We start from the raw sequence: 19414 nt of genomic DNA on the forward strand, positions 1-19414 counted from the left end.
TTTTGAAGCACCCTCCTCTATTTCTTTCCATATTATTTACTGTTTAACACTATTGATTAGGTTTATTTTGCTTGTCTGTCATTCCCCATTAGTATTTAAATTCCACAAGGGCAATCTTTTTTTTTTTTTTTTTTTTTACTGTTTTGTTCACTAATGTATGCCCAACATCCTGAATAGCACTTGGCAGTAATACACAAATGTTTACTGAATGACTTAAAAGACCTCAAGATGGGGCCCAATCAGATAGTCATTGAAAGATATACTCAATCTACGAAGATTAAAAAAAGATATTATAAAATAGGTATAGTATGATTCCTTTTCAACTCTACAGATGTAGGTATCTCATATATATGTATGTAAAAGGTCTACGTGATTACGTACCAAGAAACTGCTGCTGCTACTGCTAAGTCCCTTCAGTTGTGTCCGACTCTGTGTGACCCCACAGACAGCAGCCCACCAGGCTCCCCCGTCCCTGGGATTCTCCAGGCAAGAACACTGGACTGGGCTGCCATTTCCTTCTCCAATGCATGAAAGTGAAAAGTGAAAGTGAAGTCACTCAGTCGTGTCCAACTCTTAACAACCCCATGGACTGCAGCCTACCAGGCTCCTCCATCCATGGGATTTTCCAGGCAAGAATACTGGAGTGGGTTGCCAAGAAACAAGTGTGGCTAATTTCTAGGTAATGCTGTTTTTCCAATCCAAGCCAAAACACAAAACAAAGTAAACCTACTATTTTTAAATTTTAAAAAAAGTCAATTCTTAAAATTTGAGTTTTGAGTAGTGGTCAGTAAACAATGGTCCCATAACCTAGGGTTAAGTTCAGGAGAACATATTCTAGGTTGAAAACCTGCTGCTGCTGCTGCTGCTGCTAAGTCGCTTCAGTCATGTCCAACTCTGTGCGACCCCACAGACGGCAGCCCACCAGGCTCCCCCGTCCCTGGGATTCTCCAGGCAAGAACACTGGAGTGGGTTGCCATTTCCTTCTCCAATGCATGAAAGGGAAAAGTGAAAGTGAAGTCACTCAGTCGTGTCCGACTCTTAACAATCCCATGGACTGCAGCCTACCAGGCTCCTCCATCCATGGGATTTTCCAGGCAAGAGTACCGGAGTGGGTTGCCATTGCCTTCTCTGGAAAACTTGATAAGCAGGATAAAAAGTTATACTACTTCTCAAATCAACAGGACAAACTGTTATCAGGAAGAAGCCAAGCCAAAATTTAATCAATAAAAAACTTATAAAATATGAAACTGTATAGTACTTTCAAAACACTGGGTAACATTGTAATGATAACTACTGTAAAGTAATAACAATCATGTGGAGCAATCTGGGTTGACCTGATAAGAAGGCAGAGCAATACGTTCCAAAGATGTGCTCATTTACACTTACATGAACGAAAAGAAAAAATAAATTGAACTTAAAACTTCCTAAGTTTTACTTACTGACACACTGATATGTGTCCCTTGGAAGGAAAATTTTTGAGAAAGTTAGGCAAATGCTTAGTTCTTTTTTTTCCTAATTGTGAAGACTATAAAACACTATTAAAATTTCTTTAAGTATTTTGAAATATTCATAATCCCACCAACTACAAATATCATCATTTTTGCCATATCCTGGCTCTAATATTTAACTGGCTTCATATCTTCAGGCAATTTACCTAACCTCTCTGTGCCTCAGTTTCTACTGTAAAATGGAATATTCATAGTAACTTATCCAGAATTATAATGAAGATTAAACAAATAATTGTAAAGCACTCAAACTACTATCTGGCACAAACTCTTAGCTATTACTCCTACTAATTCATATGTTCCATATAGCTCTTAGAAACATAATTACAATTATTCATTCATTCAACACAAATATATAGTGTGTGTATTGTGTGTTTGTGCTCAGTGGTGTCTGACTTTGTGAATTCATGGACTGGAGTGTGCCACGCTCCTCTGTCCATGGGATTTCCCAGGAAAGAATGTTGGAGTGGGTTACCATATCTTTCTCCAGAAGATTCATTCAACATAAATATATACAGTATTCACTATAAAACAGACACTAACTAGAAGCTGGGAATACAAAAATGAATAAAATGCCACCCTAAACCACTGATCCCAGAAGTAACTGAAAAGGTTGTAACAGATCTGGTCCCCCAAAAGATGCTAGGCCCAGATAAAAATTATAGGTAACTTTTATCAAACCTTTAAAAAATAGATAATTCCTGATTTAAACTATTCTCAACCATAAAAACAAAGCAAGATTTCCCAGTTTATTTTACCAAACTAAAATAACCCTGATACCAAAACCTGATAAAGATTATACAAGAAAATTGCCAGCTTCCGTATGAATTGATGCAAAAATCCTAAAAATGATTAGGAAGAAATCAACTCCAACAATGGATTAAAAGATCAATGCTTCTTTGACAAAGTAGTTTTTAATCAAAGTCTGATGAATTCATAGTGTTCATTCAATGTTAGAAAATCTATTAGTTAATAAAATGCACTAATTGTTTAAAGGAGAAAAATTATAAGGGCCATCTTCATAGGACTGCAAAGAGCATTTGATAAAATCACTTGCCATCCTCAATTAAAAGCCCATAATAAATCAGGAATAAAATAAATGTGATAGTGCATGTATTATGAACCAAAAGCAAATGTGCTTAATAAAGAAACACTAATTCACTTTTACTGAAGTCAGGAAGAAGAAGACAAAGATAAGTATTAGGTAACTTTGTTTTGATAATAAAGTCAATGCAACAGATAAGAGAAATAATGAGGCATAAACAGAGGGAAAAATACAATCAATATTTGTAAACGATACACCTGTTAATCTAGAAAACTTAGAAAATAAAATGAATAACTATTAGAGCCAACATAAGACAACTAAATTAAGGAGCAAGGCGTTGGATAGCAATCTAACAATCAGTTTAAAAATTAAGTGAAACTATAAAATTTTACTCAATACATCAAAAAAAAAAAAAACTATACAAATTGAGATATGAGCCGTGGGTCCAGATGAGAAGTTTCAATATTATAAAAAGTACCAACTATCCCCAAATAAATGAAATTCCAGTCAAAATTCCACTGGGATAAGAGAGGTCAGAGACTGACAAATTACATTTAAAACTCATTTGAAAGAGTAAATGTAAGAGAAGCACTTAGCAGTTTTTAAGAAGGAATAATAATGAAATAGACTTTCACTACTAGGTATCAAATCATATGAGAAGACATAGGCATAGGAGCATACAAAAAAAAATCAGATCATAATACAGAGTCCAGATATGAATATGAAAGTGTATACATAACAAAGGTAACATTTCAAGTCAGATGGATTATTCAACAAATGATAATGCAAAATAACTATATATTCATATTCGGAGGGGACATATTAACTCAAAAAATGCACAAGAATAATACCACTCAGTACCAGAAGTGTGTGCACAAAACACAGAAATCCTCACTGGAAGTGGATGGAGGCACATATCCACTGGGATGAATGCTCTAATGTTCTTATAAACTTGGAACTACCATTAGCTGTCTTTCATTTTACATAGGAGAGCTATCTAACAATGATGCCAACAAAGAGAGGACAGAGACAGACAGATAATGAAAACATACTGACCAACCACTTAGATCCATCTAAGAACATCTAATTTACATCAGTGGTCAATACTGTCCCCACACAGCAACTGAGAAATCCAAAGAGATGGTTTTGCTAGATACAATAAATGGGGTAGTACCGTTCATACTCAACAGATAGGAGCGAGCAGTACTAGTCATCCTGCCAAGAACTGGGAAGACAGCCAGGACCAACATGGAACTGTCTTCCAACATGTATAATTTGTGAACATCCTGTCTGGAAATCCATTTGGGGCATGTCTATTTAGGATTAACTGAATTTTCTAGTAACACATCTACTGTGAAAATCAAGGGAAAATTATACATTCCCACCCCCAGCACTTTCCCAGGAAGTCTTCACCACTTTGGAAAATCCTAACACTAGCAATCACGGGTTTGATCCTTGGGTGGGGAAGATCTCTTGGAGTAGGAAATGGCAACCCACTCCAGTATTCTTGCCTGAGAAATCCCACGGACAGAGGAGTCTGGTGGGCTACAGTCCAGGAGGTCGCAAAGAGTCAGACACAACCGAGCACATACAGATGTACCCAACTCTGGCAATGCTGTTTGTGGTAGATGGAGATGGCAGATATTACACTCTCATACCATCTGCCTATCATATTCTTTTTTTAAAAAATTACAGACATTTATTCTTTAGTTGAAAAATCCATACACATAATCAGAATATACAATTTAAGATTTCTTTTTAGTGGAAAGGAATCCAAGGTCTCAAGAGCTTTGAGGAGCCTGTAACATGTTTTCTGGAAATCACTTAACTGAGCCTTTTGAGACTCTGGAACAAAACAGAAGAAAAATTGGTTCAAGAAAATCAGCACTTAGATTTTTAAATCAAGCTATCTATTCTTAATTCTATACATCCAGAACTAGAAAGAACTGGGACAATTCGCTTCTATATTTCTGACATACTCAGATTTACCCTAGCAAAGAGATGCCTGCTCTACTGGAAGACATAATGCAAACAGAATAAACTCAACAGAAGATGGTGGTATGCTTTTTTTTGGGCCACACATGTGGCTTGTGGGATTTCAGTTCACCGACCAAGGATGGAACCCAGGCCACAGCAGTGAAAGCCCGGAATCCTAACCATTAGGCCGCCAGGGAACTCCTGGTGGTATGCTTTTAAGGAGGACCCAATTGATGGCCTGTGGCAAGTTTATGGAATGGTAAGGATTTTCAGAGTAGGGATGAGAAAAACAGCTACAGAAAAGGTAATGTAAGACTGCAAATAAGAACTTATATTGATAACTGAACTGAGCAATGATATACTTTTAAACAAAGGTGGACCTCATTTACCTGATGTTCAATTTCCATCAGTTTCAATACATACCACTGTGAATACCGCTACTACTTTGTATATAATTCAGGATTCCATAGACCCCATGGAGACATGGAATTCAATGAGAAGCCTTCATCTTTTATGTGAAATTCAAAGGCATTGTGAAGACTGAGGTCAACTGAGCTAACCAGGTTAACTAGGATTTGTTTCATTTGTAAGAGAACCCTCCTGCAACAGTTCTATTTAATTCTCCTAAAAATGGTGGCCTTTTAAACTTTTCCCCTTTCAGAAACAGCAGTTATATAAATGGGATGCTGGATTAAACCTAAAAACAGGGGCACTGGTCAACTTTCATTATTTTTCTACATATAATCATGGCAAAAGGTTAGGAGATCCCTCTTCCCACTCTACGTATTTCTAATCAAAATATAATTGGAAAGTTTGTCCTTGCCAAACTATAAAACAGTTACTTGAGAATAAACCAGCAGAGTACTGCATCACCTCAATAAAGCTGTAGGTTTCATCATTTGCACCAACAAATCTACAGGGGTAGTTTCTACACCCCTCTTTTGAAGACTTTATTTCACACCTCTCATACCACACAGCATTTTAAACACTGACATATAACTATAAGATAAAGCAAAGATGAAAGTGTTCATAAAGCCAGGGATGAGCAGCTTCCACATGATTTTTAATTCTTTACAATCTCAGGATTAAGCTGTCAGTCAGGCTTTGCTTCATGTTACATAGTGTATGGATGATGTTAATGTCGCCCCCAGGCCCCATTTCCTGGCCTAATTGCATTTTAAAATAAATAAGTAAAGGGGTGTAAAAGATAAAACTGTTTATCTTATTAAACACACTATCACTTTAGAGTCTTCTAACATTATTGCACTTGAATTTTCATAATTTCCCAATGCATTCATGAAGCAATTTGCAGAAAATGTTTTAACAAATTAAAGAGCTTTCTATATCTGATATTTGTATGTATTTGTGAAATGATTATCACATAAGTCCAGTTAATATTTGTCACCACACAGTTTAAAAATTTTTAACATGAGAATTTTTAAGACCTACTCTCTTAGCAATTTTCAAATATGCAATAACATTATTAACTATAGCAGCCACATTGTACATTATATTCCCACGACTTATTTATAACTGGAAATCTGTCCTTTCTGACACCCTTCACCCATTTCACCCACCTCCCACTCTAAAATCCCTCTGGCAACCACCAATCTGTTCTCTGTATCCATGAACCTGATTAATGAATTTTTTTTAAGATTCCACCTATAAGATCATACAGTATTTGTCGTTCTTTGTCTGATTTACTTCATGTAGCATAATGCCATCAAGGTCCATCCATGTTGTTGCAAATGGCAAAATTTCATCCTTTTTCATCGCTGAATAACACACACACACACACATATATATATATATGTGCACCACAATTTCTTTTTCTAATCTATTCATCCATCAATGGCTCCTTAGGTTGTTTCCATGTCTTGGCTATGGAAAACAATGCTGCAACAAACACGGGATGCCATTTATCTTTTCATATTTGTGTTTTTGTTTTCTTCAGATAAATACCCAGCAATGGAATAGCTGGATCATAAGAAAAGTAGAAATACCAAGGGAACATTTCATGCAAAGATGGGCTCGATAAAGGACAGAAATGGTATGGACCTAACAGAAGCAGAAGATATTAAGAAGAGGTCGCAAGAATACACAGAACTGTACAAAAAAGATCTTTATGACCCAGATCGTCACTATGGTGTAATCACTCACCTAGAGCCACACATCCTACAATGTGAAGTCAAGTGGGCCTTAAAAAGTATCACTACGAACAAAGCTAGCAGAGGTGATGGAATTCCAGTGGAGCTATTTCAAATCCTGGAAGATGATGCTGTCAAAGTGCTGCACTCAATATGCCAGCAAATTGGAAAACTCAGTAGTGGCCACAGGACTGGAAAAGGTCAGTTTTCATTCCAATCCCAAAGAAAGGCAATGCCAAAGAATGCTTAAATTGCACTCATACTGCACAACTGCACTCATCTCACATGCTAGTAAAGTAACGTTCAAAATTCTCCAAGCCAGGCTTCAGCAATACGTGAACCGTGAACTTCCAGACGTTCAAGCTGGTTTAAGAAAAGGCAGAGGAACCAGAGATCAAATTGCCAACATCTGCTGGATTATCGAAAAAGCAAGAGAGTTCCAGAAAAACATCTATTTCTGCTTTATTGACTATGCCAAAGCCTTTGACTGTGTGGATCACAATAAACTGTGGAAAATTCTGAAAGAGATGGGAATACCAGACCACCTGACCTGCCTCTTGAGAAACCTATATGCAGGTCAGGAAGCAACAGTTAGAACTGGACATGGAACAACAGACTGGTTCCAAATAGGAAAAGGAGTACGTCAAGGCTGTATATTGTCACCCTGCTTATTTAACTTCTATGCAGAGTACATCATGAGAAACGCTGGGCTGGAAGAAGCACAAGCTGGAATCAAGATTGCTGGGAGAAATATCAATAACCTCAGATATGCAGATGACACCACTCTTATGGCAGAAAGTGAAGAGGAACTAAAAAGCCTCCTGATGAAAGTGAAAGAGGAGAGTGAAAAAGGTGGTTTAAAGCTCAACATTCAGAAAATGAAGATCATGGCATCTGGTCCCATCACTTCATGGGATATAGATGGGGTAACAGTGGAAACAGTGTCAGACTTTATTTTTTTGGGCTCCAAAATCACTGCAGATGGTGATTGCAGCCGTGAAATTGAAAGACGCTTATTCCTTGGAAGGGAAGTTATGACCAACATAGATAGCATATTAAAAAGCAGAGACATTACTTTGCCAACCAAGGTCCGTCTAGTCAAGGCTATGGTTTTTCTAGTGGTCATGTATGGATGTGAGAGTTGGACTGTGAAGAAGGCTGAACACCGAAGAATTGATGCTTTTGAACTGTGGTGTTGGAGAAGACTCTTGAGAGTCCCTTGGACTGCAAGGAGATCCAACCACTCCATTCTAAAGGAGATCAGTCCTGGGTGTTCTTTGGAAGGAATGATGCTAAAGCTGAAACTCCAGTACTTTGGCCACCTCATGAGAAGAGTTGACTCATTGGAAAAGACTCTGATGCTGGGAGGGACTGGGGACAGGAGGAGAAGGGGACGACAGGGATGCTGGATGGCATCACCGACTCGATGGACATGAGTTTGGCTGAACTCTGGGAATTGGTGATGGACAGGGAGGACTGGCGTGCTGCAATTCATGGGGTCACAAAGAGTCGGACACAACTGAGTGACTGAACTGAACTGAACTGAAGGTTGTCCTATTTTTAATTTTTTTGAGAAACCTCCATACTGTTTCCCACAGTGGCTACACCAATTTACATTCCTACCAACAGTGTAAAGGGTTTTGTTCTCTTTTCTCCACAACCTCATCAACACTTATTATTATTTCTTGTCTTTTTGAAAACAGCCATTCTAACAGGTGTAAGGTGGTATTTCATTGCGGTTTTGATTTGTATTCCTCTGATGATTAGTGATTCTTCGCATTCTTTCATGTCCTTTCTGGCCATTTGTATGTCTTCTTTGGAAAAATGTCTATTCAGATCTTCTGCCCATTTTTTGAACAGATTGTGAGGCTATTTGCCTTTCATTTTGTTGATGATTTCCTTTGCCATGCAGAAGTTTTTTATCCTTTGATGTAGTTCCACTGTTCATTTTTGCTTTTGTAGTCAGATCCAAAAAATCATCACCAAGATCAATGTCAAGGAGCTTACTGCCTAAGTTACCTCATATGGATTTTATGGTTTCAGGTCTTATGTACAAGTCCTTAACCAATCTTGAGTTAATTTCTGTGGATGGTATAAGACAGTTTCATTCTTTTGCACATGGTGACTCTCAAAGCCCCACAATTGCATCTAGCTTTCTCCTTGGCAATAGACTGAAGGCTTTGAGCAAATTTTCACTGCTTAACATCCTGATTGACAGGCCTGCCATAGGATGCATCCTTAGGAAATGTGCATTTACAGCCACTAAAATACACACAAATCCAATATACAACATAATCTCGCTTGGCCTTGTATCCCAGTCCATGCACTTTATCAAGCCAAGTGGGGCTGGCAGTCTTGCAGAGCTCTGCGAGCTGGCAGTACTGTACCCTGAGAAGAAAGTGCATTAGGTCAATTGCTCTTCCTCTATAGCTCCTGGATGTATTAATACTTGTACCAATACAAGTACCTATCTTGGCTTACCTAATGGCTGCTGCCAGAGAGAAAGGCACCATCACTTTCTTAGTGATTCTCCACACATAAGCAAGCATCTGGTATTTCACAGTCTCCCAAATCAGTCATAGTCAAGTATTTATAAATTTAAAAACATATTTTTTATGTATTACTTTTAGTTCTCTTTTATATTAGTTGGAGAATAATAATATAGGCATAGATGTTTTAATTACATTTTATAGATTATGAATAAATTCCAAATCAGGATAATAAGAAATGATATCATATTTGCTAAAAAAGGAGAGATGTTGGGTCTGATACAGCCAAGAACCACTTGAGTTATATGAACGAACACATTCTAATTTTCTCAAGTTATGTTAAATTTCTATTGCTTGTAACAAAAGAATTCTGACCATTATAACAAAAAAGCACTAGATAAGAAAATACTGGGAGAAAATATGAGAATATTTTAAAATCATGAGATAAGGAGAGAGACTTTCTAAGTATGGTATGAAATCTAAAATATATAATATATAAGCAATATATAAAAGATTAAGATCTTTGCTACATAGAGAGAACTCCTATAAAACAATTTTTTAATTCCGTAATAGGAAAACCAACCAAAGGATATTAATATACGATTCATAAAAGAAAAAATATAAATACCTAATATTATATGAAAAGAAGCTTAATCAAATGAAAAAAATTAAAGAGACATAAAAAGTAATATTTAGCATATTACTAGCATATTTTTGTCTATCAGATCATGAAAGATAAAGACTGATAACAGTTTGATAAGGATGTTCCGTACATTTCAAATACTATTGGTGAGAATATAACGCTATAGCCTTTCAGAAGAGCAACTGGACAGTATCAATTTTCAAATGGTCATATCCTTTGACCCAGCTCTTTCTCTCTTAGAATTTTATACTCCAGCAAAAGAATTTCAGAAAAACATCTACTTCTGCTTCACTGACTACGTGAAAGCCTTTGAATGTGTGGATCACAACAAACTGGAAAATTCTTAAAGAGACTGGAATACCAGACCATCTTACATGTTTTCTGAGAAACCTGTATGCAGGTCAAGAAGTAATAGTTAGAACCAGACACGGAAAAACAGATTGGTTCAAAAATAGGGAAAGGAGTACATCCAGGTTGTGTACTGTCATCATGCTTATTTAACTTATATGCAGAGTCCATTATGTGAAATGCTGAGCTGGATGAATCACAAGCTGGAATCAAGATTGCTGGGAGAAATGTCAACAAACTCAGATACACAGATACCACCTTAATGGCAGAAAATGAAGAGGAACTAAAGAGCCTCTTGATGAAGGTGAAAGAGGACAGTTGGCTTAAAAACTGTCTTTTTCTGGCTTTAAGCCAAAAAAAGGTGGCTTAAAACTCAACATGGCGTCTGGTCCCATCACTTCAGTGACAAATTTTATTTTCTTGAGCTCCAAAATCACTGTGGATGGTGACTGCAGCCAAGAAATTAAAAGATGCTCCCTGGAAGAAAAGTTATGACAAACCTAGACAGCATATTAAAAAGCAAAGACATCACTTAGGTGATAAACATCTGTATAGTCAAAGCTACTGTTTTTCCAGTAGTCATGTATGGATGTGAGAACTGGGCCATAAAGAAGGCTGAGTGCCAAAGAATTGATGCTTTTGAATTGTGGTGTTGGAGAAGACTCTTGAGAGTCCCTTGGACAGCAAGGAGATCAAACCAGTCAATCCCAAAGGAAATCAACCATGAATATTCACTGCAAGGACTGATGCTGAAGTTGAAGCTCCAACACATGGCCACCTGATACAAAGAGCCAACTCTGGGAAAGATCCTGATGCTGGGAGAGACTGAGGGCAGGAGAAGGGGATGACAGAGAATGAGATGGTTGGATGTCATTACAGACTCAATGGACCTGAGTTTGAGCAAACTCCAGGAGACAGTGAAGGACAGAGAAGCCTGGCATGCTATAGTTCATGGGGTTGCAATGAGTTGAACATGATTTAGCAACTGAACAATAACAAAATGAGAACAGCAACAACACCTACCATTTTACATGGATTAAATGAGATAAGTAGAAAAAGCACAAAGCACAATCCTATGCACATGGCAAACACTTAAAATTTTAGTGTTTATCATTCCTACTAAATGGTATCCATGAGATCAAGAACTACTATCTGTTCTGCTCACCATCATATCCCCAGTATCCAGTAAAGTGTCTCAACATAAAAGACACTCAATAAGTATTTGTTGAGTGAACTTTTTGCAGTCACAAGACTCTATATTCCTATTAAATTTCACATTAACTCCATCACTCCAATCTATTGAGGTCTTTTTGAATCCTAATGTCATCCAATATATCTGCTATCACTTTCAGTATCTTCTGAAACTTTGATAAACATATCACCTAGATTTTTATCTGAAATATTAATAAAAATGTTAACTAGAGACCTATGTCATTAGTTTTATCATCCTTCAGTTTATCATCATTGGTAAACTGGTACTAACTGAATAAAGACATTCAGTTTGGCTTCATTTTCATTCTGCATATATATTCTCATCTTGTCCACAAAGACAGTAAGTATGAAAATCTTATTATGTCAATTACATTATGTCAATATGCCCTTCACTGAAACTACCCTTAAAAAGAATTTAAATAACAACTTGGCACTCACCTTTCAAAAGCTGGGGATCTCTCAGGACGAGTACTTCCTCGAGATCTGTATCTCTGAGTCATAGGCAGCCGTGGAGGCCGACTTGGTCCCCAGAAGTCAGTGTGAGTTTGGTGACTCCTCTCATTGGCTCTGTTATCTTGGTCCAGTAGACTGCTACTTAGAAAGGGTCTAAAATCTTGGAAAAACATCGTGGGGTCCAAACGGTCCCAGAACTAGCAAAAACCAGAAATAAACAACATGTTACTTGTTTCAGGAAAAGGCGACAGAGGAAACAGGATGAAAACATACTGAAAAAAAGAGAGGATTAACTTTTAAGACTTCAAAATTCAGCAGTTTCAAATTTTAAAAATGTATGCTTCCCAATTTCATGGAGGAAAAAAGAGAAGTCTTTCAAGTGTATGCACAGGGGGAAAATTTTGTATACCAAGAAATAATTCCCTTCATATAGAAAGAAGCCAATGGCCAGACCTTAATACTGAGCTCATAGCCACATGGCTCTGACCAGTTTCCCACACTAAAATTAAAAGTATGAACCAAAGGTTGATCATGAACTTCTGTCCTAAGTACAATCAATCATCTAGATCAACAGTATAACCGTGTGTATTGTAACAATGACATCCACATGTCTACCATAGAATAACCCAAGATTAAATAAAATGGATGTATACACTTGTGGGGGAAAAAAAGAGCATCAACACTACAAAGTGAAGACAGATGTCTATAAAATACTTAATTTATAGAAGATACGTGAGAAAGCTGTGTCAAAGCTGTGCCAAAGCAGTGCAAGAATGTCTGATAAGGCCATTCTATTGTACACACTTTTCACTAAAAGTGTATTGGCATGGGACAGGCATGTCTAGGGGCGAGGGGGAAGGAGAGTGTGTGCTGGGTTTTGCCAAGGAATCACTAAACAAAGAGTAAGAGGAAAAAATCCAAGTTACCTCTAAAATAATTTAAATTTTACTTATTTGGGCATCAGATATTTCAAGAGTTCCACAGAACACAACTTACTTCATTCCATCCAACCAAGTACATAACTCTGGTCACATCCTGGTCTTTTCGTGTTGTTTTAAAGTTTTAAATCAAGCAAAAAAAAACCTCTATTTATTGTATTTTAGTATGTTACTAAAATATTAAACTACTCAGTACACGACCTTAGATCCTAAAATCCTCACAGCTCCTCCACCCCAGACGGATCTTTCTTCCAGAGCCCCGTACTAGCAACAGCCTCCTTTAGAAATACTCAGAGAAGGGTTAGCAGCTCAGGTACACATTAAGCTAAGCTGATTCTCAATCTACCTTCCAATAATTTGTCACATCAATTCTTAAAGCTAAGGGGTTTGTCTAGGTTTGTCGATAATGTTATTTTTTGCTAATTTTTCCAATTTATAATTTCTGCTTTATTTTCAAAGATGCCTTCTCCCTTTTTAGTTAAAAGTATACAATAAATATAAATTATAAAAATACAAAATACAATATAGCTTCCATTCTCTCAGCTGTGACCAAACCCTACCCCTAATTCCAAAGAACTACTTAGAGGTTAATTTGGTATGCAGAATTCCAGATCTGTTTTTTTTTTTTTTTTCTTGAGAGGGAATTGTTAAATTTTTATCTTTTGTTTTCCTCTTTATATTTTATGATTTTGTTGTTGTTTGCTATAGTTCTAGAACATAGGCACCATTCCACTAATAGAAACTGACAGGACATAGAGACAGAACTATCTGATGAATACACACAATGACTAAAAGAAATATAAAGAGAGTTTATGAAAAGACTACCTTAGTTTATGAAAAGACTTAGTTTACCTCTGAGAAATCATCCCCCAAAACAGGTCCTATATTAACAACTGCAAAAACTAAACAAACCCAAATGAAACAAAAGCAAATGAAACTTCAAAATATTAAAATACAGTGCAAAAAAATGGTAAGACAAATTTAAGTCACTTTCCAGCCTCTTAGTCAATAAGAGGCTGTAATTGCGTCTTTGTTTGGATTCAGGTCCTCCTTTTTAAATTATGCCCTAAAGCCCTTGCCCCAAGTGATGGGGGGGTTGAGGATGTGGTTAAGCGGGGCAGTGGAACACCCAGTCTGTGACATCTGACAGCATGCCAGCTTTCACGGTGGGCCAGCACAGCAATGGCGACACTCCCCTATTCTCACTGACAGAGCTTTAGAATTCCAGATATTTAATTATCTATCTGTACATACATTCACCAGGTTTTATAAACAAACACACACATTTATTCAACAAATACTTATTGAGCATGTACTACGTCCCAATCACTTTCTGGGAATGATTAGAATACAGCAGTTCAAAAAAAAAAATTCCATGAAAGGAAAAAAAGGCTTGCAATGAATAACTCAGAACAAAGGCATATCATTCTTTTCAACAATAGCACAGTATGGATGTTTTATGTTTTATATTGTCTTTAACATTTCTTATTATAATATATAGTATTTGACCCATGTAAAATAACACAAGAAAGAAGGTGTAAGAAAATAAAACAGGACTTCCCTAGTGGCAGAGAAGATAAGAATCGACCTGCCAACGCAGGGAACATGGGTTCCATCCCTGGTCTGAGAAGATCCCACATGCTGTGAACCAACAAAGTCCCTGCGCCACAACCACTGAAGCCCGCACGCCCTAGAGCCTGTGCTCCACAAGAAAAGCCAACACAGTGAGAAGCCTGTGCACTGCAGCAAAAAGCAGCCCCAATTCTCCGTCAACTAGAGAAAGCCTGCACAAAGCAACGAAGGCCCAGCGCAAACGAACAAAGGAAAAATAAATAATTTTTTAAAAAGGAAAACAAATGGTCATGTAACCATCTCTTAGCTCATATGACCAAAACCACTGAAACCCTATGTTCCTCCCTCCTCCAACCTCCAGGGATAACCACTACCCTCAATTTTTTTCTTTACCATTCCTTAAATAGTTTTACCACAAATATACACATTCATAAATAAAATGTGCCTTATGAATTAATATGAAAGTGCCTAATGAAAGCACTTGCTTTTCTGTCTCCACATGTTGATACATTTATTTTCACACACACTTTATGCCACACTTTTTAAAATCTTTTCTTCCCTGAATAAACATAAGGACATACTGTTTTCAGTTTTTTGCCATTACAAACAGCCAGTGCAAACATTCTTATATATGTTTTCTGCTATAGATAGGAAGTTTCTGTTAGTGGTCTATACAACTTTTTATATGGTCTATATTAATGCCAAATTGTTTTCCAAAGTGGTTGAACCAATTTACATATCCACCATGAGTGTTGAAGGGTTTCCACTGTATCAAATTCTGGCGAACACTTGATAACAGGGCTTTTTTAAAAAATAGTTTTTACCAGACAGAAAACACTTATATCACCTAGAGGTTTCTCTTTTTGTTTTCTGTGTATAAGAATCTATAGGAGGTTGATTTTTTAAATGTATATTTTTCTGTCCTACTGCAGAAAGTAAACTCAACAGGTCTATAGTAAGCCTGAAAGACTCCCTTCTGCATTTCTTGTATAGATGGTATAAAGCATATAGTAATGAACTCCCTCAGCTATTGTTTATCTGCTGCTGCTGCTGCTGCTAAGTTGCTTCAGTCGTGTCCGACTCTGTGTGTCCCCATAGACAGCAGCTCACCAGGCTCCCCCGTCCCTGGGATTCTCTAGGCAAGAACACTGGAGTGGGTTGCCATTTCCTTGTCCAATGCATGAGAGTGAAAAGTGAAAGTGAAGTCACTCAGTTGTGTCTGACTGTTCACACCCAACAGACTGCAGTCTACCAGGCTCCGCCGTCCATGGGATTTTCCAGGCAAGAGTACTGGAGTGGAGTGCCATCACCTTCTCTGATTGTTTATCTGGGAATGTCTTAATTTCTCTTTCATTCTTGAAGACAGTTTTACTGGATTTAGAATTTCAAGATGGCCATCTTTTTCTTTCAGCACTTTAAATATGTTATCTCACTGCCTTCTCAGTGCAGTTCAGTTTAGTCACTCAGTCGTGTCTGACTCTTTGCGACCCCATGCACTGCAGCACGCCAGGCCTCCCCTGTCCATTACCAACTCTCAGAGTTTACTCAAACCCATGTCCATTGAGTCGGCAATGTCATCCAATCATCTTGTTCTCTGTCGTACCCTTCTCCTTCTGCCTTCAATCTTTCCCAGCATCAGGGTCTTTTCAAATGACTCAGTTCTTCACATCAGGTGGCCAAAGTGTTGAGTTTCAGCTTCAACATCAGTCCTTCCAATGAATATTCAGGACTGGTTTCCTTTACGATGGATTTCAGTCCTTCCAATGAATATCCAGGACTGGTTTCCTACGATGGACGGGTTGGATTTCCTTGCAGTCCAAGGGACTCTCAAGAGTTTTCTCCAACACCACAGTTCAAAAGCATCAATTCTTCTGCGCTCAGCTTTCTTTATAGTCCATCTATATTATACTGTCCTCTCATATCCATACATGACCACTGGAAAAATCACAGCTCTGACGAGACGGACCTTTGTTGGCAAAGTAATGTCTCTGCTTTTTAATATGCTGTCTAGGTTGGTCATAACTTTTCTTCCAAGGAGTAAGCATCTTTTAATTTCATGACTGCAGTCACCATCTGCAGTGATTTTGGAGCCCCCAAAAATAAAGTCAGCCACTGTTTTCACTGTTTCCCCATCTATTTGCCATGAAGTGATGGGACTGGATGCCATGATCTTCGTTTTCTGAATGTTGAGCTTTAAGCCAACTTTTCCACTCTCCTCTTTCACCTTCATCAAGAGGCTCTTTAGTTCTTCTTTACTTTCTGCCACAACAGTGGTGTCATCTGCATATTTGTCTTTCTCTGTCTGACTTACTTCACTTAGTATGAAAACTTCTAGGTTCATCCATGTTGGTACAAATGGCATTATTATTTTTTAATGGCTGGGTAATATTCTACATTGTGCATATGTATACGTGTGTGTGTATCTCACATCTTCTTTATCCTCTCATCTGTCAGTGGACATGTAGGTTTCTTTCATGTCTTGGCTTCCCTGGTGGCTCAGACGGTAAAGCATCTGTCTACAATGTGGGAAACCCAGGTTTCAGCCCTGGGTTGGGAAGATCCCCTGGAGAAGGAAATGGCAACCCACTCCAGTACTACTGCCTGGAAAATCCCATGGACAGAGGAGCCAGGTAGGTTACAGTCTATGGGGTCGCAAAGAGTCGGACACGACTGAGCGACTTCACATGTCTTGGCTACTGTAAATAGTGCTGCTGTGAACACTGGAGTGCATATATCTTTTCAAATTAGACTTTTCGTCTTTTCCAGATATATGCCCAGGAATGAGATTGCTGGATCACATGGTAATTCTATTTTTTAGTTTTTTGGTTTTTTTTTTAAAAGATTATTTATTTTTGGTTGTGCTGGGTCTTCGTTGCTTGTAGTACCTGAGCTTGTCATTACGGAGGCTTCTCCTGTTGAGGAGCAGAGGCTCTAGAATACGCAGGTTTCAGTAGTTATGAAGCATGGGCTCAGTAGTTGTGGCTCACAGGTTCTAGAGGGCTGGCTTAGTAGTCGTGGCGCATGGGCTTACTTGGCCCACAGCATGTGGGATCTTCCTGGACCAGGGATCAAACCCATGTCCCCTGCACTGGCAGGCAGATTCTTAACACCTAGACCACCAGGGAAGCCCTACTGTTGGTTTTTTAAGGAATCTCCATACTGTTCTCTAAAGTGGCTGTACCGATTTACATTCACATCAACAGTGTGGAAGTGTTCCCTTTTCTCTGCACCCTTTTCAGCATTTATTATTTGCGGACTTGTTTGTGATGATTATGATTGGTTATGATTTCCCTTTCTGTAATAATTAGTAATACTGAGCATCTTTTCATGTGCCTATTGGTCATCTATATATATGTCTTCTTTGGATAAATATTTGAAATTTTTGATTAGAAGAAAAATTAAGTACCAAACTCATAATATCAATAATCTGCACTGATAATTACACATGAATTATTGCATCTAACATTTGTAAAAATTCTGAAGGAACCCAAGCTTAGAAGCAGCTTCAACATCAGTTTAAGGCTTTTTCTACTTGTTTGGAAACTGCAGATTAGTGCAGACAGACAGTAGTAGTCAATGTATTTGTCCCAAGATATTACTGTATGTTGACCATATAGCACCTGATAAAAAGAGCACACCACACAAATTTATTGGAGAAGGCGATGGCACCCTACTCCAGTACTCTTGCCTGGAAAATCCCATGGACGGAGGAGCCTGGTGGGCTGCAGTCCATGGGGTCACTAAGAGTTGGACACAATTGAGCGACTTCACTTTCATGCACTGGAGAGGGAAATGGCAACCCACTCCAGAGTGTTCTTGCCTGGAGAATTCCAGGGATGGGGGAGCCTGGTGGGCTGCCATCTATGGGGTCACATAGAGTCAGACACGGCTGAAGTGAGTTAGCAGCAGCACACAAACTTATACTAAATCAACACTAAGCATAAGAATAGCTTCAGGTCATTTGCCTCTGAGCAGACTTAAGACAAGCCCAAGAGAAAAAAATAGTTCATACAACAAAACTGGGTATTCAAGACAAGTTAAAAACAGATATTCAGTTTATTTTAGATTCTTTTCTCACATAGGTTATCACAAGAATACCATTATAAAATTTTGGTGAAACATTCAAAAGATTCACAGAAACGGCCTCCTTGACAAGCTCTATCTTAAAAAACTGAAAATGTTACTCTGCATTGGAGGTAAAAAGATGATGTTTCAAAAAATATGTGGGCTGAAATACTTACATGTTTTAATATAAAAAAGATGGAGTGACTTCCCCGGTGGTCCAGTGACTAAGACTGTGCTCCCAACACAGGGGGCCTGAGTTGGCTCCCTGGTCAGGGAACTAGATCCCAACATGCAGCTAAGAGTGCCCGCATGCTGCAACTAAGACCTGGTGCAGCGAAATAAATGATATGGAGCATCAGCAAAATTTGCTATAAGCTAACCAGAGAACTATACAAAAAAGATGTTAATGACCCAGATAACCATGATGGTGTTATCATTCACCTAGAGCCAGACACCCTGGAGTCCAAAGTCAAGTGGGCCTTAGGAAGTATCACTACGAACAAAGCTAGTGGAGGTGATGAAATTCCAGCTGAGCTATTTCAAGTCCTAAAAGATGATGCTGTGAAAGTGCTGTACTCAATATGCCAGCAAATTTGGAAAACTCAGTGGCCACAGGACTGGAAAAGGTCAGTTTTCATTCCAATCCCAAAGAAAGGCAATGCTAAAGAATGTTCAAACTACAGAAGCTGCACTCATCTCACATGCTAGAAAGTAATGCTCAAAATTCTCCAAGCGAGGATGTATGCTGCATGTGGGATCTAGTTCCCTGACCAGGGATCCAACTCAGGCCCCCCGCATTGGGAGCACAGTCTTAGTCACTGGACCACTGGGGAAGTCCCTCCATCTTTTTATATTAAAACATGTAAGTATTTCAGCCCACATATTTTTTGAAGCATCATCTTTTTACTTCCAATGCAGAGTAACATTTTCAGTTTTTCAAGACAGAGCTTGTCAAGTAGGCACTAGCAAAGTAATGCTCAAAATTCTCCAGGCAAGACCTGAACCAAGACTTGAACAGTA

General features: G+C 38.2%; 1 protein-coding gene across 3 annotated transcripts in view; it reads right to left on the reverse strand.

Moving 5' to 3' along the window:
• The window catches only part of RNF115 (ring finger protein 115), a 73243-nt gene that overhangs the window by 17247 nt on the left and 36582 nt on the right, over positions 1 to 19414 (reverse strand). For all 3 annotated transcript variants that reach the window (XM_069602892.1, XM_069602903.1, XM_069602888.1), the window contains exon 4: positions 11805 to 12016. In XM_069602892.1, coding sequence (XP_069458993.1) covers positions 11805 to 12016 — 212 coding nt within the window. The remainder of the gene's footprint in view (positions 1 to 11804; positions 12017 to 19414) is intronic.

This window comes from Ovis canadensis, chromosome 1, assembly GCF_042477335.2.
Source record: "Ovis canadensis isolate MfBH-ARS-UI-01 breed Bighorn chromosome 1, ARS-UI_OviCan_v2, whole genome shotgun sequence".
NCBI lineage: Eukaryota > Metazoa > Chordata > Mammalia > Artiodactyla > Bovidae > Ovis > Ovis canadensis.